The sequence below is a fragment of the Abrus precatorius genome, unplaced genomic scaffold (genome assembly GCF_003935025.1).
Source record: "Abrus precatorius isolate BTA unplaced genomic scaffold, Abrus_2018 Scaffold7, whole genome shotgun sequence".
Taxonomy (NCBI): domain Eukaryota; kingdom Viridiplantae; phylum Streptophyta; class Magnoliopsida; order Fabales; family Fabaceae; genus Abrus; species Abrus precatorius.
This window is the reverse complement of record NW_020874417.1, coordinates 11741330-11758809: the sequence shown is the minus strand read 5'-3', so window position 1 is coordinate 11758809 and position 17480 is coordinate 11741330. Positions and strand designations below refer to the sequence as shown.

Here is a 17480-nt window from a genome sequence, read left to right as displayed (position 1 = left end):
AAAATGAACTTAGAAATTGTAAATACCATAAAAATCTCATTTAGGTCAATTATCGTAGTTTTCTTAATTTTTGTTTAATTTACGCTAATTTTTTGCTAATATCTTTTGTAATTTTGATCACTTGAATCCATTGTGCGTCTCCGTGCAGAGTGTGCCCTCAGTCCCATCAAGAGGAGCATGAATTTGATCCCTGAATTGTGAATCTATCTTCTATGAAAGGGGAGGGTGATTTCTTTGCCTTTATTTCATATTTTCTTAGTCTACTTTTCTTGCATAGTTAATAGATAAATACAAAAATATTTGTATTATTTTCTTTTTTTTAATTTTGTTCAGTTTTGTAATTCTAATTTTATGTTTTGATTACGCTTCCTATTCAACTTATGATCATTCTTTATTTGTGAATAATTCATATTCCTATCATACTGAACATATTTTCTTGTAAGGTGAATTGTACTCACATGTTACTAAGTAATTATCACCTTTACCATGATAGAGAATTGAGCTTGAGCTTTAATTTTTTATTTTTTGTGTGTGTACACTTTACTTGTATTTTTGCTTTCATCCTTTAGAACTTGCCCTGCTTCTTATTGAATGTGCATTGTGCAATCATTTATTTAGATGATTGAGGTCTTCTTTCCACACACTCATACACCCTAAAACACCCTTGCACCTAATGACCTTGTTCCAGATTTACCTCTTTTGTCAAACTTAGTCAACCTAACTCTTTTCCTTACCTTAAGAGAGAAATTTCTTTTGAGTTACATCAAGAATGAATGCAAAAAACTAAATTTGTGGTATTGATTATGACTGTAGTTGCTTGAGGACAAGCAAACTCTTAAGTTTGGAGTAGTGAACATCATACATGTTAATAATACATGTAAAAAAAAATGCTTGAATTTGAAGAAGAGAATGATTGTCAAAGCCCACAAAATCACAATTAATGAATGAATGAAAAAGAAAGAAAAGAAAAATACAACAAGGGTCATGAGTTGAAAATGATTCCCACATAAGGAAAAATAATAAAAAACATGGTGAAAGAATGTTTGAACCTTTTCAATTGCATCATTTAATGCATTCCATTATAGTTGTGTTCATTCACTCAAAAGAACTCCCTTCTCTTGAAAAATTACTTGAGCTTTTGACCCTTCTTGATCAAAGTTGAATCTAATCTAACCTATTTGTGACCAACAAAGTTCTCTTTATATGTGGTTCATTGTATCAAGGCAAAAGAGATTGAGAATATGGGCAAACATATGGTAAGGTGAGGCAAAATGCATGAATTGAAGGGAAACACTTAGCTTAAAACATTATTGAGTGAAGAGCAAAACGCTATCATGTGAGCAGATAATTTCTTGCATTATGTGAATTGCATAAAACCTTACTAGATCTTTATTTCAATTTAGTAGGACTTTGCATGGAAATGATTGGTAAGAGTGTAATTTCTCTGTTGAATAAATCCATGATTTTGAAAATATTGGAAGTGCTAATTAGAGTCTAAGATTGAAATGAAAAGTTTTGAGAAATTTTTTTGGATAAATCCAAAACCCTCTATGTTCAATTTTCTTGAGCTTTGATTTGCTTGAGGACAAGTAAAGATTTAAATTTAGAGTTGTGATGAATCCACATTTTATTGATATTTTGTTTACCTTTTTATTGATTTTTAATAGAAAAACAAACTTAGAAATTGTAAATACCATAGAAATCTCATTTAGGTCAATTATCATAGCTTTCTTAATTTTTTTCAATTTACGCTTATTTTTTTGTTAATATATTTTGTAATTTTGATCACTTAAATAATGGTGCAGGAATTTCTAGACAAATTTTATGAATTCTTGGCTCTTAAAAAAATATGAAGTGAAAGTAATTACTTTTAGACACCATAATAATCACTACAACAAGCTACTTTTAAGGGACAAGCCAAAGTAACTAATTTCAGAAGCAATAGTGATTATTACATAGCTAATGAGAGGTGCATACTTGTGCGTGTTCACTATCATTGATGATAGTGAACACTACAGAGAGCTCCAAAGTGACGCATGCTACACACGTTTCATTATCCATAATAGTAATTACACGCGCTGCGCGTAATCACTTTCACAAACGAAAGTGATCACTACCAAAAGGGAAAACTTCATGGATGTTGCACGTGTTTACTATCATGAACGATAGTAATTACTACGGAGGGTGTCAAGTTTACTATAAATAAATTTTTACCATTTAGGGTAGGAACCTTTTACCATTTTAGGGTTTCCATTTCTTTTCCTCTTTTACTCTATTTTTCTATTTTTCATGTATTAAATGCTTGTAATGATGAAACCCATCCTCATGGAGGGCTAAATCTTGTTGTTAATCCCTAGTGAAGTTCATATGAATTCTTCAAATCTTGGGTTTAATGTTAATACGAATTCTTTTTATAAATTTCTTCTTCCTCAATCTTTTGAAACTAAATTAAGGATTAAATGGAGGGTGTTGCTTAATCAAACTCTATTTTGTTTTTAACAAATGGTTCAAAACTTAGTTTACTTAATTCTAGGTTTAATTCTAAGGTTGCTTAATCCTAAGAATTAGGGATTGGAGTCTATGTGATTTGCTTAATTTCACAAGGAATTTTAGGGTTGATTGACACTTGTTTAATTAACCTAATTTGTAGGAAGGTTAAAGTATTAAATTTTAAGAGAATTTGTGATAGAATTAATAAGGACAAGCTAGGGGTTAACACATTTTGTTAATCGAATCTTACAAATTAATTTCTTGCTTGAATGAATACCTTTAAACTTAGAAACAACAAAATTTTTCCTGTTTTTTGAATCCATTACACACCATATGTTTGATATTTGGACACTCACCCAATGATTCATAAGAGGATGACCTAGGTTAGCACTCTAGATATTTTGATATCATCTTTCATCTTTTATCTTTCATCTTTTCTTGTATTTGTTTATCATCCTTTTCATATCTTGTTTAAGTCAAGCTGGTCCACACGAAAGCATAAGTCACCACAAATTTTGATAGATATTTTGGATTTGTAAAATCTTCCCTTTCTTTCTTCATTAGTTAGTAATTAACCATGAACCACCTTCTAAAAAAAGGTTCTAATTTTCTATGGACTAGGCCAATTTTAACTAGTTGTAAACACATAATTATTAGCACAAGGATGATATATAATTCTTGCAATTAACACATAAGTTAATTTAAAAAAAAAATTATTTGAGAAAGAAAACTAGCTACAATGTTTGGATCTGCATTTAACATTGAAGGAATAATATTTGTAATTAAAATACAAATCTGACTTGAAACAAAAAAGGTCTAATTTAACCCTAATTCCAATCATATTAGTAACAAGCAACAGGAAGATTTAGAAAGTTACCAGGAATAGTTACATTAGATAGTTGAACTAAACATGAAATACCAAGATATAAAAATTTGTTTTGAATTTAGCCTTAAACTCATCTCAAAAGAAAAAAAAAACTGATAAATTCTCTTCAAGCACTAGAAATACTTTTCCCCACCACAAATTCAATACTTGATTTTTCAATTATTGAATCATTATTTAAATTAAACTTATATTTATCTTTTAGAACCTTAATCCAAATATTGTTAGAATTATTAATTACCCTATAACCAATTTAACCATATAAGCTAAATATATTTTTTTTAATAAATATCTAAAACCTAAACCTTACTAGATTCAAGGGAGACATTTTATCCCAAAAAATCAAGTGAAATTTCCTATTAGAATGAATTAACTTCAAATAAAATTTCTATAAATACAATTTATTTATTCACATACCCCTTTAGGAATAAGATACAATTGCATAGTATAATTTAAGATGCTAGATATATTAGATCGAGCAATAGTAACAAATGAAATGAAATTTTCCTTTCAAATAAATAATTTTTTTCTCTAATGCTATCTATCATATCAATATATAAACTTTTCTTAGACCTAGTACTTAAAATTGGAGCACCCAAATATGCATTTAAATTATCAAAGTATTTAATACTTAATATCTTACTCAACTTAGTTTTTCCTTCCAATTCTAAACTAGAGAAAAATAATACTATAGATTTGAATTTATTAATTTGGTTGTTGGAGGTCTCCAAAAATTATTAACATATTGAATTAAATGAACTTGATCAATAATGACTTATGCCACCATAATTAAATTATTAGCATAAAATAAATATGAAATTTTAAGATCCTCTTTGCTAAAGGCAATGAGATTCCACTCACCTAATGTTAAATACAATGGATTAATCTTTCCATACATGATACAAATATAAAGAGAAAAATGATCATTTGCATTTTGAGGGCAAAAACTTGTCTAAAAACTCACCTTTTCAGTTAATGTAGACTGAAGAAGAGAAAGACAAATAGTTATGAATTAATTCAGTCTAAGAATTACCAAATTAGATTTTTTCAAAAGATTCTTTAATAAAACACCATTTAACTTTATTATGTATTTTTTTTTTTAAATCTAAATTTTAGAATCATAAAACTTTTATTATCTTTAAATTTTTTAAAAGAATGCACCATTTCCTAGAGAATCATGATATTATACATCCCTTATCTTCTTAGAACAAAATTACATTAATTTTTTTAATTAACTAAGAGAAAATATACTTGATTTTATTTACAAAAATATCGTATACAATCTTGTATTTAACATTACAAAGCGAAATAGGCTAAAATTAATTTATCTTTTCTGAGGCAATAACATTCAGAATGAGAGTTAGGACTGTTTGATTAACATACTCTAATTTAGAAGGATTAACAAAATTTTTCTTAACAAATTAGAATATGGGGTACAATAAATCCTATTGAATTTTCAAAAAGAAAGCATGAAAACTATCAAGTACAAAGTATTTATAATTTCTCATGCTAAAGGGTAACAATATTTTTAGTTGATTGGTTTGTAAACTCATTGATAATACAGCCTTTTATGGTCTTAATATCTCCTCCCCTTCTTTTTTTTTTTTCAATGAATGACTGTAGACTAATAAAAAAACTTATTATTTTTATCTCTCAAATGAATCTTTTTGTGATTAATTTTGGTGAAACCAATATGTCTTTTTGTGGTTAAGAATATTCTGATGTTCTTTGGGACGAAATGTTCATTAGTCTTAATAGAAATTGATTTTTCTTTTTAGATAATTCTTTATAAATTCTATTAAATATTCTTCTTTTACACTTAAAAACATTAATAAATATTTTATTATTCTAAACATGTATATTAGATTTAAACCTATTTATATTATCATGCCAACTATCACTAATATGCTAATAGTTTTTAACCTAATTAGAAAAATTATATGAATAGCCCAATGAAATAAAGACTTAAAAATGTCTCTACTCCTATTAAGAATTCATAGATGTCTAACTTCAAATAACATGATCAGATTTAGCAATAGGGATATGAATTAGGAATTAATTTTAATAGCCCCTAAAACTTAAAACTTAAGTCTCATAATTTATAGGTTTTGGAACATAGGGAAAAAAATCACTATAGCCCTATGATTTATAGCTTTTATACCCTTTAATTTTCTTATAGTCAAATAAAATTAAATTGAAATCTTTAGTTACACACCAAGTCTCTCAAATCAAAACTAAATATATCTAATTCCTCTCAATTACTAGATTTCTAAAGCATTTCTTTGGGCTATCGGTAAAACTCGATGAAAAATTAATAATTTATAACCAACATATTAATAATGTGTTAAAAGTGTGGATAGGAGCAAGTGTCGCATAAATATTTTAAAAAGTTTAGTTTAAAGTGAGTATATATGGCTAATCCAAATTGAAAAATGTAAGGCTATAATTAGTAATTTGGCATAACATTGACATTGTATGCATGTAGGTCACATTGTATTGAGCTCAGTTTACTTCGATTTTGGGTTTTCTGAGTCGAATCTGACCAAATTCGACTAGTGCCCACCCCACTTGTAAAATGACAAGGATAAAATTTGAGTTATCATTACCTTTTAACTTGTATTAGAAAAAAGTAGTTTAAAATATAAACTATTTTTAATTTTAAAAATAAATGCACGGTATAAAACAAACACTTGGCACTATAAAAAAAAACTAAAAAATACCCTCCTTCAAGAATTAGTTCTTAGAAATTATATATAGATGTTGATTGATTTAACTAGTTAAATAATTTTTAACCTTTTTTCCCTTAAAACACACTAATCCAAACACCAAAATTCAATCAAAATATAAAATTTAAAATTTTCTATTCTTAAACTATAATCTTGCATCTTAATTTTTTTTTCACATCTTGTCAAGATTTTAGAATTTTTTTATTTTTAAATATTTAGAAACATTTTATATTATAAATGTAATTTTTTATTTAAATACATTGTTAGTATAATTTCTTTTCACTTTTATCCGATCATGAAATTTTATATCAGTAAGAATCATTTATTTATAGAATATTCAATTTAAAAATCATATATATAATGTATTCTAACTGGTTGACAACAATTTTACATTAAGTAGAATAAAACTAATAATCGAATCAAATTTACACAAATTTAAAAGTAAAATCTTATTAATTTTTCTAAAAAAAATAGAGGAGAAATAGGCCAAATTTACAGCACAGTAACATTTTTATCTCTCAAAAGAGTCTAAGTCTCACCTACCTTTTAGTTTTGTTGTATACACACATGTCAAGAATACATTGGACAAAAAAAAAAAAAAAAAAACTAATGGTATCGCCGTTTAGACGTTCAAGAATCATTTTCCTTTGCTAAAAACATGAATTATGGTGGCTTTTCTGTGTGTTTCACTCGCTTGACAGTGAGGCATAGCCGGCTTAGTACGTGAAAAGCAAAGAAATAGTGATGATCATATCAAAGTTGGTCCACTCTGCTACCTCATCAGTCATCAGAGAGGCAGATTCATTCTTCTTCTCTTTTTTCTCCAAGAAAATATTAGCCTAATAGCCTCAATCAAACATGGAGAACCAGAAGAATGCTAAAAGGGGTCCTCTCTCCTTCTTGGATTTGCCTGAATCGACCTTGGATTTCATTCTCATGCGCCTCTCTCCAATAGAACTCTACACATTGTCTCAGGTGTGTACTTATTTAAGGGATAAGTGTCAAAGTGATCATTATTGGGAAAATCACATTAAACACAAATGGGGTAGAGTTATTGGTGATGCTGCTTATAAGGAGTGGGAATTGCATGTAACAGCTGCAAAAGAAGGGAATTTCTTGCATCAACCCACCAATCAGAATGGATCATTGGGCTCTTTTGTTGGTTCTTGGCCTAATTTATATCTTGGTTCATACTTGGATGATTGCAACGTCCTCAATGGTCAACGGTCAAACAGGTTCATGATGGCTTTGTATTTCTCTCTTGAGTGTGGTAGGTTCTGGTTTCCTGCTCAGGTCTACAAGGTAAAAGCTGGAACCAGCTTATTGCTTAGAACTTAGAAGTCATTTATATCTTGTATATTTCAAGTCAGTTATTTCTTTGCAGGGGTTGATGATTCACCATGCTTTAGTTAGCTATGACTCTCAATCTACTACCTTTCAAGCAAGGTATGTATTTTATTTTAGTTTGACCTATATATATATTAAGTGAGACTGTGAGAATGAGAGAAATTAGTATTAATCATATAATCAAAATAAATAGTTTAAATTAAATTTCAGTAAAACAATCTTCACACCGACACCTAAGATCATCTCCATTCTCAATGAAATTAATATTTTAGATTTGAATGGTTATATCTCATGAAATTTAAGGAGTTATTGGAAGGAAGTTTTTCTTTTTTGAAAAATAAAAAAGGGTGGAGGGGGAAAATTTTTTATTTTTAAATTAATAAAATTATAAATTACATATGACAATAAATAAAAATATTACGTTTATGTTAATTAGGTATCAAAGTGGTGGTTGGCGATTATTAGGGAAGAATATTGAGTGGGATATGGTGAGGATTCCAGCAGTTCATTCTCCTCCATTTGTGATGCACGTCTCTGATTGTTTGGATAGCTTGAAACCTGAGGATCATATTGAGGTCCAGTGGAGAGGAAATACACAATGTCCTTATGGTATCTTTCTTATTAATTCCTTATCTTTTTTTTTTTTCTAGAGACACAATTTTAATTTTATATTGAAGAAAAAATAAGCGGGGAGAAATTTTTTAAAGAAAGTCAACTTTTTCTTTATTTTTTTCCAACCATATAAAAGAAAATGCATTGTTTATATATATATATATATATTCTCTTTTTTACTTTGTCCAAAAAAAACTATTAAAATTAATAATAATTAATTAAAAAAAACATATTTTCATGGAGACTTCATAAATTTGATATTGTGGGTATCTCTCACGCTCAATGTCATATGTGTATTTTGGACAAAATGTAATTTTCTAATATTTGATATTGAGTGACTTTACCTTATTTATTTCTTTCAGTAGGGAAAAGAAAGAATATTACTGAAGCTAGATGGTGATTAGATCCATGATTTTTTAGTCATAAAGTTGTAACAACTGGTTAAATGTATTGCAGATTGGTGGTATGCTGTTATAGGTCACTTAGACTCTTGCAATGGGAATGAGAATTATTGTCAGTGTCATTGCAGTGGTGAGAGATCTTTTTCATTTTCCTTCTTTAAATTTGTTCATGGTTGAGACTTTATAGTCGTGACTAATAACATAACACATGTATTTTTTATTAAGAAAAAATAGACACTTAGTAAAATATGAGTGACCGAAATTACATGGTTTTCACCGTCCAAATTTTTTTTTTCTAAACTAAAATTGATGAATCTAGAAAAAAATATTATTTATAGTAATTAACTGTTTAAAGACATTTATAATTATTTTGTTATTTTAGTTTTCAGCACTTTAGTTATTTGATGCTTTTAAATTTTTGAGAAATATGTTATGTGAGAAATAAAAATGTGACAAAAAAACATCTCAATATATGACTAAAATTAGAGTTTATTAAAATAATTTTGACTGTTTATGAATAACTATATAATAAAATTAACTCTTTTCATTTCTTACAATAATTATATGGGATAAATAACTTTTGGTGAAAAATGTTACGAAATACTTTCAATTAAAACGAAAAAGGACGAGTATATGAGTGAAGGCAGAAAAGAGAAATGTGGCAAATTTATTAAAATATTGTAAATTAAAAAATAATTTATTATTTTATAGGAAATCTGAAACAATTTCCCAATCTGGGGTGATTTTGCCACGTTGGATCAAAATTTTGCCAAACGACTAGCGAAAGTATTAATTTTTGAATTGTTTAATACCTATTTCGCCAGAAAAAGAACGAAATAAGACTTTTTAGAGCAGTTAAATTAAAACCGTTCTCATAGGTCTATTTTAGAGAGCGGTTCCAGCAGAACCGCTCTCATAACTCATTTTAGAGAGCGGTTCCTTTCGAACCGCTCTCATAAGTCCATTTAAGAGAGCGGTTGCTTCTGAACCGCTCTCATAAGTCAATTTTAGAGAGCAGTTCTGCTCTAACCGCTCTCAGAAGTGCATATTAGAGAGCGGTTCTGCTGGAACCGTTCTCTTAGATTTAAAATGGACGGCTAGGGGGCTTTTGATACACGTGGCAACATCTAAGATGATTTGCACTGCTACTGGCGAAAGCTCATTTCGCACTGCAGTTAGCGAAACCGCTTTTGACCGTCGTCCTCCTTCCTTTCCATTTACATGTTCTTCGTCTCTGCTCCTCTTTCGTCGTCCATTTTCTCCGTCTCTCCTCCTCTATCATCGTCGAAGTTTCAAAATTTGTTTTGATTTGCTGTGAAGGATCAAATACTGCTACGAATTTAAGAGGTATGGAACTATAACAACATGCATTTATATATTATGTTTAATTTGATTTTGTTAATTAGAAAATCTGATAATAATATTGTAATATTTTTAAACTCTACGTATGTAAGTGATTTGGTAATTAAGTGGGGGTGAGTGAAGAATATGCTGAAAGTTTATTAAAGATTAGTAAAAAAGAATTTAAAATTTAAATAGTTATTTATTTATTTATATATAGATTAATATGTTTTTTGAAAAAATGAAATGTGATATAGTTAATTAAAATATAAAATTATAATTAATTGTTAAGAAGATAGGTTAAATTAAGATTTATAAAATTTGTTTACAGGAATTATTATAGATATTTATTAAAATACAGAATAATAAAAATTGAGTTAAATAAAATAAATATATAAAACTAAATATAATAATTTATACTTAATTTGATTGTAATAAAAAAATTTTACACTTATATTGAAGTAAAATTTTAAAATTGTATTTATATAAAATTTATGTATTATTAATATGTTAGTAAAATATAAATTATTATTATTATTATTATTATTGAATGAAATTTTTTGACTAATATATTTATTTTTTTTTGTATAGATGACATCATCTTCACAACAAAGTAGGGTTATTAATCCCGGGCCAGAAGATCCATCACTTCTTCGGTTTCAGAGTATTCATGTTTCTCTTTTGATATACTGTCAATCCACCTTTCTATATCTTCAGATTCATTGCGAAATCTAGTTAACTTTTGCTGAAAAATGACCTTCGATGGTGTATAACCTACATATACAACATTCAAAACATTAAAATATCTATCCACGAATTCGATGGATATCTAATAATTTAATCATAATCTAGATAAAAAAAATTCAATATACCCAATTTGATGAGCTCTTTCTTCAATGCTATATTCTTAAACCAGTGATTAAAGTTGCTGGCAATATGACGAATGCAATATACATGATACGCATTTGGAGGTTGCCACCCAATGTGTGGATTTGACACAGCTCCTTTTATACTTTGATGTCTATCTGATATCAAACAAATTCCTGCTCTATCGGTAACATGCAAACGAATCAATGCCAAAAACCATTCCCATGCTGACAGTGTTTCTCCTTCAACAATTGCAAAAGCTACTGAAAGAACACAATTGTTTCCATCTTGAGTTGTTGCAATGAGCAACGTATGACGATACTTACCATATAAAAACGTCCCATCCACTTGTAATATAGGTTTGCAGAATTTAAAAGCCTCATGACATTGTTCGAATGACCAGAATAGTCGTTCAAATACTCTATACCTATACATATACCCAATTAATATACTTATACTTTGGAGTAACATTCTAAAAAGGAATTACAGTATCTTTTGCATTATATTTCACAAAAAACAAATTCTTTATAATTATTTCACAAAAAATCATTAATATATAAATAAATAACCACAAAAAACAAATTCTTTATAATTATTTCACATTACCTCCTACATTTTCGGTTACTTGTATATGTAAGTTGGAATTAAACTCGCCTTCAACATCAGTAGAAGAAGAACTGCCTAATGAAATTTCTGCTTCATCATCTCCATCAGTGTAACTCTCATAATCTGAGTGTTCATTATCTTCATCAGCATCATTCCTAACTCCTTTATTGCAACAAATTTATCAGTTTTAATTCAATCAATTACATATATTAAATAAAAGACATTAGAACAAAAATAATTTTACCTTCATTATAATCACGACTCACAAGGGTCCTATCATTTTGTTGTGAAAGTGATAAATTTAAATTCATCGTCTGTAAGGACATTGATGAACTTCCACCAACAGCAATATCTACATATAACTCAATAATATTTCTACTAGATTGTTGTTGAAATGCACTTATCATACAATCAATATCTTCATCATCACATATATCCAAAGCTGTATACTGTCTAATATTTTCATCAATCAAAAAACGAGAAATTAATATAGAAATCACTTGATTATGATTAAGATTGAGTTTCACATAAATTTTTCTTTTCAATGTTTCATAACTTATTACTCGTTTTATTTGAATTACTTTTTTACTTTCTTCAAAACTTACTCCTTCATTTCCTTCATAGATTCTACCATTCCAATATATAATAATAACAATCTCACTCATCCTGCATTTTATTCAAATAAACTTTATTTAATATTTAAACTTTACAATAATTAACATAAATAAAATAAACAATACTCATTAATTAAATATAACTAAAATTATACATTCAAAATTAAATAATAAAATTATTAAATAACACATACCTGAGATTTTCTTCTAATATGTCCTTCCGATGAAAATGAGAGAAGGGTTGGAGATATATATAGTGCTCAAACCCTGAAATCGGAGTGTGCAATTTCGCCAACGAAAATGAAGAAGAGGCTATTTGTTTCGCCAGTCCGGTAACGAAATTAATTTAAAAATATATTAAAACAAAATTTTTGCCATCAAATATGCAAAATTGTACTTACATTTCGCAATTCGGTTGGCGAAATTCGGGATACGAGTTACTGTATATAGCTCAAAAATGGGTTATGAGAGCGGTTCCATTTGAACCGCTCTCAAAAATGGGTTATGAGAGCAGTTCCATTTGAACCGCTCTCTTAAAGGAGTTATGAGAGCGGTTCCATTTGAACCGCTCTCAAAAATGGGTTATGAGAGCGGTTCCATTTGAATCGCTCTCTTAAATGAGTTATAAGAGCGGTTCCATTTGAACCGCTCTCTTAAATAGACCTATGAGAGCGGTTTTAATTTAACCGCTCTAAGAAGTCTTATTTCGTTCTTTTTCTGGCGAAATAGGTATTAAACAATTCAAAAATTAATACTTTCGCCAGCCGTTTGGCGAAATTTTGATCCAACGTGGCAAAATCATCCCAGATTGGGAAATTGTTTCAGATTTCCTATAAAATAATAAATTATTTTTTAATTTACAATATTTTAATAAATTTGCCGAGAAATGTTTTTTTAAAAGAGAAAAACTTCATAATTTAACATGTTTAATAAAACTAACATGTGAAATATTCGATCTGTTCATATTTTGTGAATGTTTTTAGCATATAATAAAAAATCACAGTGCTATATATGATTTCAACAACCAGATGGGTACCTTATAAATGTTGCATTTAATCTGCTTTTGTGATAGATACATTGATTGTGGAGTTCAGGCAATACGCTGAAGCATCAAACATGAGACGAGTAAGGTTATCAAGAAAGAACTTGGGAGAACAAGGTGTTCAATTAGGTGGATACTATGGAGGAATTAGAAAGCTTCACAATGAGGATGAGATTCAAACATGGAAGAACCTCTTTTCACGCCAAGTTCAGGTATATGCCTATTAGATACATTAGTTTATCATCATCATTGTACTATCATTGGTTTTATTTTCTTGAAAAAATTATTAAAAAAGCAGTCATAAACAATAAATAAAAATACACTATATTTAAATCATGATGGTATTTTCTGTTTAAAAAATATATATTTATAATAAGATATTTGAATTTAATGCATCGGAAATCTTCGCTTCAAATTTTGATCTTTTTAATTTGATATTTGTTTAATTTTGGTCATTCAATTTTTTATTGCATAATTTTGGTGTACTTAATTTAGTACTTGTTTGATGATTATAGTTTCTCTGATTTTGGTCTTTCTAATTTTAATTTGTGCGATTTTGATTTATCTTTTCTTTTAAATATGTATCCATTAATTTGTCATCCAAATTTTAAGTGAGCTGTGATGAAATAAATGTTAATTATACTTATGTATTTGTACATTTGATTCACTTGGCTGAAAATATTGGCTTGGGATAATGTATATTGATGTCGATATTTTACTATCTAATTTTCATATTTAAATAATGATCTTAGAATTTTTTTTTTAAAATCATCAACATAATTAACATAGATACAACATAATTAACTGCAAAATGAAGACACTTCAATATAATTGATAAAAATTACTCATCAGTCTTGAATGATAGGCATAAATGTAATAAAAAAATTATGAAAACTAGACTAAAAATTGAACAAGTGTCAAATTAGAATGAACAAAATTGTGCAATAAGAATTTGGGAGATAAAAAACGTTAGTCTCAAACTAGAAAGACCAAAATTGTAATTAAGCATGATGCTTAAGAAAAAAAATGTTAGAATTTTGAACAATGCACTGTTTACACTAATTTGAGATTATTTTTTAAAAAAACACCAACAGATGGCACCAGTGTTATATATGCCTCCGGTGGCAGCACAAGTCCAAATCCCCTAGATTTTGAATGGAATCTCAGGTAATAAAACCTGCATGCATTGTTTTAAGAAAATATGAATATATTTTACAACACTAATATTATATATATAAATATATATATATACATATCACCTATCTCATTATACATTTTATTTTTCTATTTTTACATATCTCTATCTTCTTTTGAAAAAATATTGGTACACACACATATATATGTTCTACAATTAGCATTTCTCTCTTTCATTTGGGCAGCCAATAAAATATAAATCTAGTTTCGCACTCTTTTGTTTGATTTCTATGTTTGTAGTCTCTCTTTTCATAAGTTATAATTATGCATTGTCTGCATAAACATTTGGGATGTTTTGACGAACTTTTACATTGCAAATGTTCCTAATGCAGATAACTTCTAACAATCTTAATGAATTCTGATTCTCATTATTATCTTTGGGTTTCTAATGGACTAGATGTTATCGGGATTCAACTGCTTTCTTGGTGAAGCAAATTAATTGGGATATAGCTTTGTAAAAAGCAAGCAACTGAAGCTAATTAGCAATGAGAATAAAGAAATGACTTCGAAGTTGTAATATGTACTTCATCCCAAAAAAAGGGGAACAATTTAAGTAACCTTTTCTTGGGAAAAACGTTTTTCTTAAGGTGCATTGGTGATTATTTGAGCTCACAATATTTACAGCTGACTGTTTTTCCAAAATGTAATGTTATTCTCTCAAAAACTTCACTGACGTTTGCTTATGTTAGTGCTGAGTTGTGTGGATAAAATTCTGATTTTGATTCTCCTGATTTTTTTTTCTACCACTTTCTGGTTTCTTTCTTTTTTAGAAGTGCTATGAATAATGTTCATAAACTTAGCTCAGGCAAATTTATTGGACAAATGGACCAAAGAAATTTCAGAAGAAACATTGTACACCTATCATCAATTACAAAGAAATATATGTAGTTCTATTCGTACCATTGAAACTTCGATGGTATTAGAAAAGAGAACGGAGGTAGAAAGAGATGAACGATGAAGAATATGAAATAATTAAAAAGAATGAGAGGAAAATGAGATTTAAGAAAGAATCACATACTTGTACGACCCTAATGATATCTTTTAATTCAACTCCTACGTAACTGTTACTCTAGTTCACTGCATTACAGGACATCCGTTTTAGGGGATTATTTTCCATTAATTTTGCTCAACTAACGACTACACTAAGTTGAGGGATTGTTTGGTTTTAGGAAATGTTTCCTATTCTTATTTTTGTTTAGTAATTTAAATTGTTCACAGAAATTTTAAAAAATAAAATTAGAGAAAAATATTGTGGTGTAAAAATAAAGGTGCAAAACCAACCTTTTAAAAAAAAAACCAGGCTAAAATTTTAGATTTGAACCTAATCCAATTGTTATAGGATCCATGAGGAGAGAAAGACATGTATTTTATGGATCTCGAGCATTATAAAACTCAGAAAATATATGAATAATTTTTTTTCTTAATGGACCATTCAGTAAATGAAAATAAACATTAAGATTTGATAATTTCATGGAGTCAATGTTAATGTAGAAGTGACTATAATAAATTGTATATACTAAAGAAAGCTCCTATATGGTTCATTCATTTATTTGTCACTCTGTGTTGAGGCATATGTTAACAAGGCTCCAATAATTAAGAGACTTAACTTTTTAGTCCAAACAAATGCTCCTTGAAATTTATTATTTTAAACCCAATTAATTAACAGTTACTTTTATGTTAATGGTATTAGGATATAGATTTCATGCACGTGTGCATAACTCATTTGTATGACTTAAATTTTTGCTATATCAATTTATTATTTTTGCCCTCTTATAATAATCAATCAAGCTTTGGATTACCAATCATTACACTATATTAATAAAATCTTGTATACATTTCATTAAAATGTCCACAAGGACAACTTCATAATTTTAGCAAGTTCTCAACAAGTCACCTCAGTAATAATTTTTACAACAAAGAAGCAATTTTCAAAACTTCTACAATGCAACCTGAATAACAGATTACCTTATAACAATAGGTTCTTTTAATTATTCCGTCGATGGCTATAATTCAACAGAACATTCATGGTCATAGAAATACCAGGACCATTGTAGAAAGCATAGAAGATCGAATGGCGTGGGCTTATGAAATTATTTGTGACAAATCAGTAATATACATTGCTAATTATCCAATACATGATAGAAGCAAGCACGTAAAAGTAGGGAGACACGTGGAGGAATCAATCTATACGTATCTATCTACGGGTAATGAACTTGCATTTGTACTGACAAAAGGGTAAGTGGTGTTATGTTTCAATCTCTTGTTTGCCGGCAATGGATGATATCCATTCACCAAGTGCAATTCTTCCGATGTAATTATCAAAACACATTATAAGATACCTTATAATTGTTTTCATTATTACACATACAACAGAAAATAACAAAGAAGAAATCTTATAATGCAACCTTGAACATGATCCAAGTTCTAATCGTCAAGCTCAATAATCTTCACAACTGAGGAGTCACCAACTTTCTGGCAAACAACAACACGATCATGTGGCTTTATGATACCATAAGCCTTGCCATGGTCTAAAGCAACCTTCAAAATCGATTCATTTGTTGCACTTTTAGACTCAGCCTGCACCCAAAAACAAACTTACATGTTAACAAGTGCATGACCACAATATACCCTAGCAATACTAAAAAGACATCAGTTTTACAAAGAGAAATGGCTAAGCCCAAAATGCATGGAAAAAAGAATTTGGTAAAAATCAGACGATAGGACGTTTATTTTATATCAAGTTTTAGTCCGAGCATAAGGACTTTTAGTTATAATTGGATTTAGGGTGAAATCAATTTGGAAATTGGGGATTAGAGGTCGGGCCTTAGAATATAACTTACTTTCAATTGGACTAGTATTTCACTTGCTATTTTGATTCAAAATTTTAATGTTAGGCTTGATAGTAGTAGAATTTCTTTAAATTAATTTGCATTATATAAAAGAGACATTCAGTTTTAATATTTTAAATATTAGATATGCACAGTAAGAATTTCTGAGATTTTGAGATCTTTCATGGGTTCCCAATCCCCATTTTACATCATTAAATAATTTGACATCAAATAATTCTTACTGGATGTCGTGGGTCTGCGAGCATTGGAAAAAGACCTCTCACAATGAGTGATTGCCTTGCCTGCCAAAGAATCATAAAAGGAAACAGCAAGAACAGATTAGTTTAAATAAGAACACCTTAATGGGCAATTGAAGAAGTTTAAAAGTGTATAACATCAACACTTTTCACCTTTTTCAGTATCAAATCAAGTTTGAATTATGTTTGAATAACGGCTGCTTCTTCACAAGGAAATGAATACGAACAAGCAAACTTTTTATGTACCAAGGATTATCCACAAGTTGTGAAGC

The 17480-nt window shown here is 28.6% G+C and overlaps 2 protein-coding genes across 3 annotated transcripts in view; one reads left to right on the top strand and one right to left on the bottom strand.

The window, feature by feature from the left end:
* Nucleotides 1-6957: 6957 nt before the first annotated feature.
* Nucleotides 6958-14485, top strand: LOC113871479 (F-box protein At2g26850-like). The gene is made up of 6 exons (XM_027508575.1): nt 6958-7401; nt 7484-7545; nt 7883-8055; nt 8515-8589; nt 12960-13141; nt 14456-14485. The coding sequence occupies exons 1-6, from the start codon at nt 6958-6960 to the stop codon at nt 14483-14485; spliced, it is 966 nt and encodes a 321-aa protein (XP_027364376.1).
* A 1437-nt stretch (nt 14486-15922) lies between these two features.
* The window catches only part of LOC113870739 (pyruvate kinase 1, cytosolic-like), a 37756-nt gene continuing 36198 nt past the window's right edge, over nt 15923-17480 (bottom strand). Inside the window, exons 15-16 of one of the 2 annotated variants that reach the window (XM_027507181.1) lie at nt 17194-17253; nt 15923-16700 (exon numbers count right to left, since the gene is read on the bottom strand). In XM_027507181.1, the coding sequence (XP_027362982.1) occupies nt 16548-16700; nt 17194-17253 (213 nt within the window). In that variant the 3' untranslated portion in view covers nt 15923-16547. The remainder of the gene's footprint in view (nt 16701-17193; nt 17254-17480) is intronic. The other variant, XM_027507182.1, reaches the window with a different exon arrangement.